Below are 14,316 nucleotides of genomic sequence, written 5' to 3' on the forward strand. Positions count from 1 at the left end.
GAAAATGTCAAAATTTGAGATTTTCGCCATACTATAGCATGCGATTTTCGTCCATATTTTTGACATGCTTAAATGTGACGTTTTTGGCATTTTTGATTCTTTTTTCCACATGCTATGCTATTTCGCGTCTCTATGAGCTATAATAAGGCATTTCCAGCCACTTTTTGCAAATGTCAAAATTTGAGATTTCAGCCATACTATAGCATGCAATTTTTGGCCTTTTTTAAACATGCTAAAATATGATGTATTTGGCATTTTTTGATTTTTTTTCTCACATGCATATCATATTTTACCATATTTTTGACATGCTAAAATATGACATTTTGAGAGTTTTATGATCCTTTTATGATCTTTTTACTTTCTATAGTATGTTTTTTTTGCAATTTTCTTGCTTTTTAGGATGATACACTACACAAATACATTTTTATGCTATTTTCGGCGACATACTATACTATACTACGATTTTGTGCGTCAATTTTGGACTTTTGAAGACACTCAGCACTTTTTAGGTCTGAATTTAAAAGTCAACCGAAGCCAAATGAAGACATAAATACTCACCATTGGCGACGTAGGTGATTTTACACAGGATGTTGTCTCTGCTGATCTCTTTGTCTCCCTCTGGTGGGCTGACCAGAGTCTGACAGATCATGCCAATGTTGATTTTGGCACGGACACACCTGTTGCTTGGCTGTGGGAAGTCAGGACAGAGAATTAAGAGAAGCAGAATTTGGAGTCATTTAGAATCTCCATTAATTCTTCTCATGGAGTCTGAAATCTAAATTGGATCTGAAGGGACTCAATAACTCACCTGTGCATCGTCGTGATCCACAGAGAAGTTGCAGACCAGCCAGGTGTCTGGGTCATTCTCATTGTTGGCAATGATCTTTCTCATGGCAGACAGGTACAGCACGTCCCTCTGAGATGCAGGCCACACCCTCTGCAACAAAGATTATCTTTATTTCACATCCAACACATCATAAACAACGACAAATCTCCACTGTCGAATAAGTATTGCGATGTTGTTTATGGTCTTGCTGCTCTTACCTTGTGCGTTTGATAAACAATTACTGCATTGTCCGAAAGTGTCTCCACAACATTGAAGTTTTCAATGGTGGCTGAAAGAGGCAGAGAACATGGGAGTATTTTAAAAAAGTTATAAATATTGTTGAAAATATATGTACACTAGCACTGATTCAAAAGACTTACTCTCCCAGTCGTTGCGATAGGCAGTGTCCCAAAAGTAGTGGCAGACCTCATGACCAGTCACCCCTTTAACTGAGTGAGTGGCCTTCAGCGGGTCCAAAACAATCCCATTTTCTTCCACCTCTCTCCTGTACACCTACGAGCACGCACACACACAACTAATTTAAGTAATATAATTTTATAGTCACATTTTATGTATGTATGTGTGCACATGTTGTAGCTGTCATAAATGGCAATTATACCTTCGATTTAATTATTAATATTCATGTTTATTAATATCATGCTTTCTGTGTCTTGTGTTAATTAACATCAATGTGGTTTAAGATGAATTATACAAATAAATGTCTCTGGAAGGACATGTGTACCCGAATACCGGAAATAATAAATTTCCTTGTTTTCTGTGTTTGCCCCCCCTTTCCTTGAGAGCTGAGTAATGGAGGCTGAATTGTAAAGACAAAATATGAGCTGTGAAGACGCTCAAAACGTTCTGTTCTCCTCTGAAAATCAATACGGCCAATGCAGTTCAGGGTTTCTCTTTCTAAGTTGAGATTATTGCTTATACTCCTGAGCAGCTACGCACTGAGTAAGCTTTGATCAGGATTTCTGAAAAATATTGTGGTCCAGTGCTAAATTTCAGATAGCTGTTATTTTAAGAACAAATTAAATTTAAATTTCACAATCTAGTGCTCTATGCTCTATCATGTGATATACAGTTACAGAAACTTGTGTTATGTTTCAGATAAAATCCTCCGCATACCTTCATTTCTCCCTCTTCCACAACCAGCTGCCAGTTGGCGTCTCCACCGACATCCTGCAGGGAGTAGGTCATGTGATTCTGCACCATCTCCTCCACCTGTAACACAAGGCCGGGGACAGAAAGAGCATGTGAGATCGATTATGTAATGACAACATGGAGAGGCCCTCATATACCATCATGGCATAATGGAGTCAGTGTGTGCGGAGAGAAAAAACAGAGACGACAACTGAAACAATGACGCAGAAGCTGCACCTGACGACCTTTCTGTATAATCTATACTGAGCACATCTGAGGAAGCAGCGTTTTATGTTATATTAACAGAAAAACTTTGTTAAATCATATTGACTTTAAGCCAAAACTACAATCAAGTAACCTCTGAAAACAAAAATCTGCATATATGAGCTACATGAATAATATACGACAAAGGATATGGGGATAAGGATAACGATAGGGGACACAATACATGAAACATAACAGCAGCAGCAACAATAGGAGTCCATCACCACTAACAACAACAACAACAACAACAACAACACATACAGTGAGAAAAAAACAAAACATACGAACAAAAACAAACAGCAACAAAAAACTGCATTTTACTTTGATCTTTTAGTATTAGTCAATGTTTACCTGTTTTATTTTATTACTATTTTACCATTTTGTTTTTTTCTATTCTATGGTGAAGATTTGGAATTGAGTTTTTGGGTTATCTGTGAGGTGGTTTTGTGTTTTGAATTTGAAATTCAATAAACTTGAGCGTGTAAGCACTACTTCAGAAATAATCTCTGCCCTAACAAATACGCCTGAAAACACTGACCAATCACTGACACTGCGTATGTGTGTGTCGGTGTAAACAGGAAGCAGATTGTCTACTAGACGAAACCACAACCCCCGAAATGTTTTCTTTTGTGCGTGCGTGTTCCTTTTTTATTATTCTGTGTCCTCTTTCTACATTTGGGTGTTTTTGAGGGTCTGTGAGTGCAGAGCGAGTGAAACTCATCGCGGTTTCAGCAGCATTTCGAAGAGTTTGGGTCGCTGAGTGAATAATAGATGTGTGGATCTGCTCAGAGCTGATCATACTGATGGATGAGAGGAGCAGCTGCTGCTGACGTTCAGACTCAATGAAGAGTTAAGTTTCACTTTCACTGCACCCGACGCTCTGCTGTGCCGTCTGTGTTCTGCGGCCTAACAGCGTGAAGAAATCCGACAGCGCTCGTTGTGAACGGTGCATTTCAAAATCATAAAATTAATAAGTGGCAGGAGATGTTTTAATTGTGGCAGGCTGCCACAAATAAATAAAGATGTGGAAATATTTTCAAAAGTCTCTGTTTTAATCAACTGTATTACTATTATTATTAATATCTGAACTCTTGTTACATAATAGACCTTGTAGTCTTGTTGCTGGTGCAGTGTGTGTATTACACAGTGACGGGTTACGGTCATGCACATGTGATGTTTAGTGCAGACGGGCGAAACACAGAGGAGGGGTGACGGACTGCTCGAGTCTGGACAGTGAGTTACCTCTGCGCTGAATCTGTGGACATCGTGAGGAGGGGCGCTGACTATCAGAGCAGAGGAGGACTGACTATGAGGCTACAGGGACGATGAGAGCCAAGGAGTGATGGATGAAAAAAATGAGGAGAGGAAGAAACAAAGTTACACAAAAGGATGTGTGAAGTAAAAATGAAAGAAGTGTGAAATGAGAAAAATTAGGAAGTTATGGAGGAGGACGAGGAGGAATGATGGAAGTCAGTAAAAGGTTGGATTACCTTTTCAGAAAATCTGTGCGTGCCGGAGCTGGAATAGACGTCTCCAGGGGGGACGGGGCTGGATCTCTGTATCCTCGTCTTCTCAGTGTGAGACTGGACACAAACAGAATTTAAATACAAAAAATTGTGAAAAAATGTTTTAATTAGCTGTTTTTAATTACGTACCACATGTTTTTTAATCAAAACATCACAGCAGTTTTTTGTTTTTGTTTTTTTTTTTTGCTTACCTGTTCTTCGATTTTGTCCTGTCTGTCGAGAGCAGCTTCAACTGCATCAAAAAACTCGTCCTCATTAATGAGGCTGTTCGGACCCTCCTGTCGACAAATCGAAGAGGGAACGTTACTTAAAAGTTCTTAAACATCACTAAATCCATGCTGCATCACGCCGCGTCCAAAGAGCAATCGAGCTCCCGACCATCATGTTGCATCGCACTTTCTCTGTCCGAATCTGTTCAAAATGCGTTTCTGTTCGAACCACTTAGAGGATGGATGAAAATCTGCTGCGTTTGTTCTTTTTAAAAAAAAGAAAAGCATTAATTTTTATGGGAAAAAAACTTAATTAAAACTGTAATTAAAATACCAAACAATCATTAAGGGCCCCTCCGGCAGTTACTCTGAGGACCCCTCTGGATGATTGTGACACATTTTACCTTCATCAAAAAATTTCAGCTCTTGCAATCTGGATGTTGCACTTCGGCATTTTGTGACTTGGACAATATTTATAAATTGTGCATCCCCATTTAGGACAAAACAATGCAATCAAACAGACTTTGTCACCGATGCTTCATTTGGGAGGCGGTGCTGTGGGTGAATTTTACTCTACCTCATAATCTGGACCTCCAAAGTGAGACTTTTTCTTCAACTCATTGAGGGCTGACTTATAGCTTTCCTCTATTCTTCGCCGTTTCTCCATCTCCTGCAAACACAACAATAACAATTGTGGAAAAAAACACAAAAAGAGTATCCTACAGCAACTTTCTCTCCTGCAATCTTTATTTGTGCAAACAGCTGCTTCACTCGAGCGGAGAGAAAAACAATCACTTCTGTTGTCTGACAAATAAAAATCATGTAACGCAGACTCTTTACAGCGAGCAGATGACACCCGGCCGATGTTACACACCTTGTCCAGTCTCTTCTGCCAGCTGTCTTCTCTCTTCACCATGAGGTCGATACAGTGGGACAGAGTGGCCAAGATCCCGGCCGTGGTGGCCTTGAATGTGATGGCCTCACCCTTAAAGTCTATGCCATTGATTCCTTTGGGACTCAAGGACTGGAACACTGCACAGAAGAGGAGCGTGGGACTAAAACAAACGCCCGTGTAACAAACACCAAATCTATACGAAGCGTTAGGTCAATTTCTAACCAAATATTTGCTTTTATTCTCGTGTCAGTGCGCATCACAGTCGAGTATACCGTAAAACTTCCTGGCTATTATTTGCTTAAATCACTGAACTCAACAGGCTTATATTTGGGACGGGCTTTTATTTCCTTTCACACAAAACTGTTGCTCAGCAAAGATGGGAAATGAAATCAAGGTATTTATTGTTTTACTAAAAAAAAAAAAAATGTGGGAAGAAGGTAATGAGCAAAAGAAGAAATTACCTCAGCACAAGAAAAAGACGTAAAAAAAGAAAAAAAAGCAAGAAATGACCCAAAATCTTAAAATAACTTTACTTATCTAATAATGATAATTATGAATAAAGTTCTATGGACATTTTTTCCAACCTTTTTTTAAAAAAACAGTCTTCTACGTATACTAATCTCTTTTTTGCATTTCTGTTGTTTACTATGCTGGAAATACTGGTTTTTTTTTAGGTGTTGACAGTTTCAGTAGTTTAACTGAATGATTGAATTGTGAGAATATCACCAAGCTGATATTGTGAGTAGTATGTTTAAATGGATTAAAGTTTAAAATATATAGATTTTGTATGAACGATCTAAGCAGTTAACTAACGTTAACTCCAGCGGTTAGCCAATAATCTAGTTTTATACATCCGAAGAACTAGTATAAAGATGAACTGCATGGCAACGAGACGAACCTCGAGTTAAGACAGACCTTTACTTGTCAAAACATGTCACCACACCGGTATGGTAAAAGGGACCGGCATATTATTTGGATTAGGCTTTTATTTGAAGTTTTATGGTATATATTTTCCACAAGAAAAACAACCATTTTAAAGGCATAAAAATATATTTTCTTATAAACACAATTATTTTGGCAAAAGTTGTGGTTATTTCAGATAAGAAACCTAGCGCTGTTTTTCCAAACTTCTAGCCTTGAAGTCATGAATATTTCTGCATTACTCACATTTTTCTTTGCTGCCGTTGTTGTTGTGCAGAAACTCTCCATCCGTCCGGGTGTTGGGGAAATCGTCCTCGTCATCCTCCACGACTGAAAAAATAAATAAATAAAGTTTCAGGTAGCTGTTACACTCAAAAGTCTTCTCGCAGGAGCCTGCCGAGAGTCGTCCAGCGCTCCGGGCAGGGCGGCGCCTTGTGGCCCATTCACAAGTTGCGCACCATCAGACTGACAGAACTCTGCTGTGCTGGACAACATGACAATGGTCTGGTTTCATCTTCAGAATGGAGAGAGCGAGAGGAGCGGAGAGAGGGAGGTGAGGAGAACAAAAGCAGGGCTTCATTCACTGCGGTCATCCACAGGCGCCGGGCGCAGGCTGCCATCAGCAAACGTTCAGCCAGCCAAGATGGGGTGAGGCTGAGGGGGCTCGTAGAATAACCGCCGTCTGAGTCACGGCACACACACTGACGCATTCCAGACGAGACACAGTTTTCTCTAAACGCCAAATATTTTCAGAATCCATACGCTGAATAGGCAAAACAAAGATCCTTTTAGACATGCCAGGGTCCTGGGGGAGTATTTTAAATTCGTTCTCATTTTTGGTTCCCACAATTTTACTGAAATTCTTTTAATATCATTTTGGATTAAAAAATTTTGTAAAAGATAAATAAGAGTCTATGCATTCAGGTGTGTTGGTCTTGTCTCAGTCTCGCACGTAGCGGACTCTGCATTTTTAATCGAGACCGGTTGAGACCACAACACATTTATTTGTTAAGATTATTTCTTTGATTGGATGTAAAACTTTCTTCTTCAAATCCAATTCAAGTCATTTGTAGTTTGTTTTTTCATCAGATCGATGACGACGGCATGAAGAGAAGCCAAATCACCTGTAATCAAGTTTTATATAACTGAAGCTATTACCAAGATGGTTTTTAAATTGATTTTTAATCACGCAATTGATCATTTCAGCTCTAAGTTAACCCTTTAAAACCTGGGCAAACTGGCTTGATTTCTTTCAGACATGAGAAAAAGGCAATAAGCACTAAGGAAGAAATGACCCAAAGATGAGCAAGAAATCAATAAAAAGAACAAGAAGATTACATGAAAATTAAAAATAAAAAAAACAAAATTAAAATAAATAACTAAATAAATAAAATAAACACAATGTAATGACCCCTAAAAATTAATAATATTATAAAAATGATTTCAATAAATTATGATAATTTCAAAAATGGTTCACTGGAAATCAAAACAAAAACAAAACAATTTTCCAAATCAACTGATTTTTCCTCAATTTCTGGGACATTTCTTGCCAAGCTGCTTTTTGATTTTTTCACCATGTTTTTGAAAAAAATCAAATTATTTTGTAGCACAAGAAAAGTCACGTCAATCCAGGTTTTAAAAAAATATTTTTCCAGATCTACTGTTGTTTTTTGTTTTGTTTGTTTGTTTGTTTGTTTTTGACAATTTCTGGGACTTTCCTTGCCAAGTTTTTCTTTAATGACAATCCAGGTTTGAAAGGGTTAACCCAGAATGCTATTAGATAGAGCTTTTTTTTATAGTCAAAAACAATCGTGAATTCTTAATTCTTAATTGCACTTCTAAAAACACACAAATCTGATCCCTCCAGAGCAGCAGCTGGTCAACAGCGATGGTGTCTTACTTTTATCCCTCTGCAGCTCGTCCTTGGACACGGCGTCTGAGCAGCTATCGAAGTACTTCTGAAGCGTGTCCACCTGTCTGCACAAGATATCTCTGAAGGTCTCCATCTCTGCCAGCTTCTCTCTCAGGCTGTGGCCCTTCTGAAGAGACGACAGAGCAGTTAGGCTCAAAATTCAACTGTTCTGACAACATTAACAGCGTGTGTGCGTGTGCCTAAAAAACAGCCGAAAAAGTGTTATGTGTGCAGAAACAAAACTGAAGCCAATGTAAACATGAAGCAGAGCGCTCACCTTGAAGGAGGATGTGGAGGTGGCAGAGAAGCCGCTGGTGGCTGATGTGAGAGACAGCATGGAGCCATGTCTCCGCAGACTGGACTCTGAGCCGTATCCAGAATCAACCTGTGAAGAAACCCAAAGGTGCAGAGACAAAAAAGACACACAGATGCGTCGTCACTGAGTAGCCAAACTTTATACATTATAACTGAAATAAGCAGTGACAAAAAACAAAAGCCAAACTACTACTGATCCTTCACTTAAATTGATTGTTTTTATTTCATTGGCATATTTGCTTTTATTAGATAGGACAGATCAATGGTGTGGAGGTAGGAGAGGGGGGATGACATGCAGCAAGGGGCTGTGAGCTGGAATTGAACCTGTGGCTGTTGTGGCAAAGGCAGTGCCTTCATTCATGGAGCACCTGCTTTATCCACTCAGCCACTGGATGGCCCCTTATGTTGACCTTAACAGGGATCCACCCATTCATCGGCTGAACATCGCCGATGTTCGCCTTGTTGACTGCAATCAGACTATCAGCAAATAAGTTGGAATTCACTGATGGCAGTGGCTCATGTTTTTCTGTTGTGTCGCATCAGTTTTGTGCTACACAGCAAAGCTCGAGGCAAACGTCTGGAAAACGCTGCATCTGCGAGCAGCTCGTGACAGCAATCTGCAGCATCTTGCACGCTTGCAGTGTTCACACAGGCAGCATTGTTGCTGCAGGGCTAACTGCTGCTATGAGAGCTGTATTTCCACAATAATATGGAAATATTGTCTGCAAATGTTGTCAGAGGGGAGAGTTTGAGTGAAACAGATGCATTTGACCCTGCTTTAAAGGAAATTTCTGTCTTTTTGTTTTTTTTAAATTATCATTACTATTATTCATTCATTGTCCGTAACCATTTGTCCTCGCTGGAGCCAATTCCAGCTGTCATACACCCTGGACTCTCGCCAGACTGTCACAGAGCCGACACATTTAGACAGACAACCTTTCACGCTCACAGTCACATAAGTTTAATTTCGAGTCACCATTGAACCTGGACGACACAGTGGTGTCATGGTTAGTGCTGCTGCCTCCCAGCAAGAAGATCCCTGGTTCAATCCCAGGCCAGAGCAGAGTTTGCATCTTTAAAATTATTATCATTTCATATAAAGGCCTATATGTCAGGGAACGTTCCTTCTTGTGAAAATGAAAAATAAAAAGTTTAGAAAAAGAAAAGAAAAGAAAACGTGTTTGAGACAATGAACTCACTATTAACACATCACGGTGGGGCCTATTTTTTTGAATCCCTAAATCTAAATCTCTTTTCTATCCATCTGATCTGAAGTGTTCTCATTGTTGTGTGCCATCTGTTCTTTCTTTAACGTTTTTGTTTGATTACAGCATCAACAATTATCTTCTCTTTTCTTTAAGTACAAAATACACCTCTGAAACCTCTCACTTCCAAATATGTGCTAAAGGTTGAACTCCTTTTAGAAACAACAAAAACAGCTTTTGAGAAAACCTTAAAAATATCCACATTTCTACAGCATGCAGTGACCTCATCAGCAGCACAACATGACACAGATGCCGTGACCATGGCAACACAACCGAAACATCACATGGCTTCCTGTAAACCGGGCTGGTTCCCCTCTCCTCTTACATAACAGCCCGACCCTCAAAATAGACGCTCCGTGACAGCGGAGAGGAGACCTTTCCCTTTAAGAGACACTTCCTCTGTCCACCACCAGGGGGCATTAAGCATCAACGCACGTGACCGGCATTAGTGAGCGGCAGGGGTAACTGTCGGTCAACGACCAGAAGTAACTCCGCTTGTGTTCACATGGGTTTCAATCAGCGCCGCTTGCCCTTTAGCCAACATACTGCTACCACACTGACTCCATCAGCGCAGATTGCACTGTCTCACTGTCTGATGACAACAAGAGTCAAAGCAAGAGGAGGTTTAGCTGCAGTTACACTTTTGATAAAATCAGAAAAGAAAAAAGGAGTAAAAGTAACATTTATCAGCAGCTGTGTCTCCTCCCTCAACTGTATGGTAATACGGACACACGTGCATATACAAATACTGAGTAGCTGTGTGTGTTTGTACTGTATGTCCGGTGATTAAAGCCCAAGAGCACACACACACGACTGACCGCGGACAAAAGGAGACACAAAGGCTGGTGCTGATAAAAAGCTGCCCAGAGCAGAAACACACCTATCCAAGTCAAAGAGCTGATTTTCAGCAGGACTGCACCGCATACAATTCATTATTATTTGACATTTGAAGCTAATATTGAGGTTTTCAAACAACGCTTCAAATGTCTATTGTCATATTTAACCCTTAACGCCTGCTTTAATATTAGGTACGCTGGCATCACTCTACACACAAAATGCACTTTAAAAAAAAAAATCAAGGTTGACTTTTGAGTCCGAATCCTTAACATCAAATATTTTAATAATTACTATAATTATTAAATCATTTTCAGAATTTTAACTCTTAAAATGCTGGGTTTTTGTCATGATGCCACTTTGTTTTTAGATGAAAAAAATGTTGTTAATATACTACATGCAAAGCAGTTTTTCCGTTATCACAGCCTGAGATATGTGAATGATTAGCAGCAACACTGAATGAAAGAAATAATGCAATGTGTATTTTTATGCTTTGATGGCTGTGGGACCAAAAGTTGTACTTTGAATATGTTTCAATGGGGCATTTTTTCTGTATAAATAGTTTTGTTTGCACTGTGTATTTGGGACTTATTGTAGGAGCTGAGCTGGAAATTCAAAGATTAAACAAAAAATGACAAAACAAATCAAACTAAGAAACATTGAGAAACAGCTTTAAAGTATCAATACGCAGTTTTTTCAGCAAATATTACAGAAAATAATTAATAACTTTCACTAAATCCTGACAGTAGTACATGAGACAAATAATCTCTGACTAAGTCAAAAATGCAGGTTTCTCTGGTTTCTTCCTAATGACATTTGCGAGAATCCCCTGAATGAAAACAACCAATCAGAGCCGGGAGGAGTCCCTGACGAAGTGTCAATCAATGCTCACGCACAAGCTGCACGGTCACCAAAGCACACTCAGCAAAGACAAAAAGAAGAACGATGAAACTCTTGCTTTCAATTCCACAGAAGAAGACCAACGACAAAAAGCTTATGTTCACTTTTAAAGAAAATGAAAGTAGGACTGGGAGGAGTCAGAGGAACGTGATTTTTTTCCACAGATGACTCAAGTTCTACTGTCAGGATGTAGAGACAGTTATAAAAGTTATAAAAGATAATTTGTCATTGCTTTTTCTTGTTGGTTTATTGCTGCTCTGCATGCCTGCACGTTAGTTTTGTGTTGTTGGTTCATGTTGCATGTGTGACTGTTTGTGCTTTATGTTGTTGTTGTGTTATTGTTTTGTATTGTTGCTCTGCTGTTGTTGCTCCGTATGGCTCGCGTTGTCTCCGGCGTTCCTGTTTTTTGTAGCTGTTGCTGTCTTTATGATGTTCTGCTGCTGTTTTTGTGTGAATTTGATCATTTCACAGCTTTCACAACATCTTGCCAAAAGGACTACAGTTAAAATGAGCCAGCTGGCTGACACTGGCACACTTACAGAAATGATGATTAATGTGTCCTAAATAAAATACATTAAATTAACTTTTTATGGTAAGAAAATTAAAAATGCAGACCTGAGGGCAGCAGAGGGGGTTGATATTTCAAGTCAAACTCAAGACCTACCTTTTAATTGAACTTTATTTATTTATTGACTATTTATATATTTTGGTCTGGTTTACAGTTTTATTAGTTTCTTAATCATTTTATTATTTTTACATATTTATCAATTTTACTTTCTGTTTTTATCCTTAATATACCTCTTTTTTAATTTATTTTTTAACATATTTTACCAATTACTCATCTACTTATTTATTTATTTTTATTGCTATTATTATGTTATTTATTAATCCTTTTATCTGATTTCTTATTTATGTACTTTTTCATCTTTTATCTATTGGTTTTATCCTGCCTCTGGTGTTTCCTCATTTATGGCTGCGTTTCCTCAATTCCTGGTTTCAATGAGTGAAATTTTTTGTTTTTATTTACATGCTTTTGCATGTGTGTGCGCGTGTGTTTGGGGGGTTGGGGTAGATTTTGGTGTTATTGTATAAAGCACTTTGTGTTACAGTTCATCTGTATGAAAAGTGCTACACAAACAAAGTCTGAGTCTGAAGATGATCTTACATGAATGGAATTTACACCATATGGCTGTCACTGCACATCTAAAGTTTACAAAAAAACAGTATCCTAGAAACAATTGTTTTTATATTCACATGTTTGTCAAACTGTATGAAGTGTTAGCGGTGCCGTGTTGTGTCTCCTTGGAGACGCTGAGCTGCTGAGTGCTGTGAGTAATGTGGGTTAGAGAGGGAAGCAGGGCCTTCTAGGAAGAAGAGTTTTCAGTGGTGACTCATAGTGGGAGGGATGCTGTGTGTGTGTGTGTGTGTGTGTGTGTGTGTGTGTGTGTGTGTGTGTGTGTGTGTGTGTGTGTGTGTGTGTTGGGCGGTGCTCTGAGTCACGGCGGTTCCCCGGTGCTAGGACGAGTGAGCGAAGAGGGAAGAATGGGGATTTCCTAAAACTATGAGTGCATGTGTTTAATGTGTTTAAGCAGACGGGCTGAAGGTGTGGCCGCTGCCTTCTCCTCATCTGACAGATATTGCTTAAATTTAGGCTAAAAACACACAGTCAGCGAAAAAAACAAACTTTGTTGATGTTGTGCAATCATTTTTCTCCTTCCTCTTTCGCTCAGATGAATAAAAAACATCACAAATACTCGACTAGCAGATGTCGAGCTTCTTTTCGACGATGCAAAACATAATTTACATATTTGATGGTTGGTTGCTGTGTTTATACGACTATAAACAATTTGTGGGTCTTTCTTGACTCCATTGTCTTCCACTCAGCAGTCAACAGTGCAGACTGCAACCTGCTTCCTTTGTCCTTCACTTTGACTCAACACAATGGACTCTAGTCCTGCTCTCCCTGCGCTACAAAGCTTTTCTCTTTAAGCTTTCAGCCCTGTGTAAAGTCACATTGTGCTGATATTTTAGGTAAACAACAAAGCAAGAAAGAAAGGGCTGCCTGACTCTCCTGCAGGACAGTTTAACCTCAATGTTTCACAGAAAATCATTATAACAGTGTTATCTACACAGCCTTCTCAGCCCTGTAACCCTTTTCAGAGTTACCCGTGTGATAAATGTGCGAAAAGGGATTATTCTGACCCTGAGCCGACTGTTAGTCCAAGGTTCAGATAACTTTCAGCTGAGCGTGCCCTCTGTCAAAAGCCTTCACATGAGTCATGCACCCTTAGAGACGCAGCTAGTTTAAACCCCACTGAGTGATTTAACGTTGAAAAGGCGTTTAATAAATGTGCTTTTGTCTTTAGATGTTTGGATTTCAGTCATTAAAGACTGAAAACTGAAAGTTTAGTAGTCGTCTGGTCTTAGCTTTGATGAAAGAGTTAACAGAATCTGTATATGACAAAAAAAAAACATTCATAAAGTAAACACGGGGGTAGGGATGGCGATCGTTAGTTTTTATTGATATTGATACCATTATCGAGACTCCTTAAAGATCCAAGTCTTTATCAATACCGCTATTGATACTTTTCTATTATTTGGTGGAAAGACGAGGTGACGACATTTCTTAACAGAAGTGACTGTTTCTTTTATATTGCTGGGAAAACAAATTTCTCACCTAAACAACTTTAACATTCAAGTTTCTCACCGAAAAGTAATTTTTCTTTTTCTTGATGTTAAATTTGAACACACCATGATGACGTTTTATTTACTTCTGCCTTTTAGTCATTTAACTAAGCCGACCTTGAACACCAGCTTGTCAATATAACTGGGTTTCAATCCCCATCCCTACACGGGTGTATGCAGTACTTTTGTCAATAATACAGGTTTTTAAGTAATGTATTTAATGATTATTTTAAAATATGGTCTAAAATCGAGCTATATGTAGCTGGTCTATAACAGGGACGAGGTTTAAATGACGCCTGTTGCTCGGTGGGACAGCAAACATGCCGAAGCAAATGTCTTTTATGGACTAAAAATGAATGAACACAAACACACACTTGCTACTACAGATGTGCTAAAGACAAGCAAAGCGCTCACTACGTCCTACAGACTTGCCAACAAACGCACCAGTGGTGGAGGGACGATTATCGTTCCCTGGATTCCTCCTTTCTCTCTCCTCCCCTCTCTGACACTCTGATAGAAACACACACATGCATGCAATAAATTCACAAATCCAACCGTGTATTGGCTGATGATTATTTGTTGCGAATGTAAAAAGGATTTTTTTGGGGGGGTAGC

The 14,316-nt window shown here is 39.1% G+C and overlaps 1 protein-coding gene across 4 annotated transcripts in view; it reads right to left on the minus strand.

The window, feature by feature from the left end:
• Positions 1 to 464: 464 nt before the first annotated feature.
• Positions 465 to 14,316, minus strand: part of LOC121959888 (ceramide transfer protein-like) — a 28,666-nt gene continuing 14,814 nt past the window's right edge. The window contains exons 4-17 of one of the 4 annotated variants that reach the window (XM_042509415.1): positions 14,146 to 14,211; positions 7,980 to 8,087; positions 7,691 to 7,829; positions 6,037 to 6,120; positions 4,849 to 5,006; positions 4,552 to 4,644; positions 3,957 to 4,043; positions 3,730 to 3,822; positions 3,482 to 3,553; positions 1,961 to 2,056; positions 1,207 to 1,339; positions 1,045 to 1,115; positions 809 to 937; positions 465 to 688 (exon numbers count right to left, since the gene is read on the minus strand). In XM_042509415.1, coding sequence (XP_042365349.1) covers positions 518 to 688; positions 809 to 937; positions 1,045 to 1,115; positions 1,207 to 1,339; positions 1,961 to 2,056; positions 3,482 to 3,553; positions 3,730 to 3,822; positions 3,957 to 4,043; positions 4,552 to 4,644; positions 4,849 to 5,006; positions 6,037 to 6,120; positions 7,691 to 7,829; positions 7,980 to 8,087; positions 14,146 to 14,211 — 1,500 coding nt within the window. In that variant the 3' untranslated portion in view covers positions 465 to 517. The remainder of the gene's footprint in view (positions 689 to 808; positions 938 to 1,044; positions 1,116 to 1,206; positions 1,340 to 1,960; positions 2,057 to 3,481; positions 3,554 to 3,729; positions 3,823 to 3,956; positions 4,044 to 4,551; positions 4,645 to 4,848; positions 5,007 to 6,036; positions 6,121 to 7,690; positions 7,830 to 7,979; positions 8,088 to 14,145; positions 14,212 to 14,316) is intronic. The other 3 variants (XM_042509416.1, XM_042509417.1, XM_042509419.1) reach the window with 3 other exon arrangements.

The sequence above is a fragment of the Plectropomus leopardus genome, chromosome 20 (assembly GCF_008729295.1).
Source record: "Plectropomus leopardus isolate mb chromosome 20, YSFRI_Pleo_2.0, whole genome shotgun sequence".
Lineage (NCBI taxonomy): Eukaryota > Metazoa > Chordata > Actinopteri > Perciformes > Serranidae > Plectropomus > Plectropomus leopardus.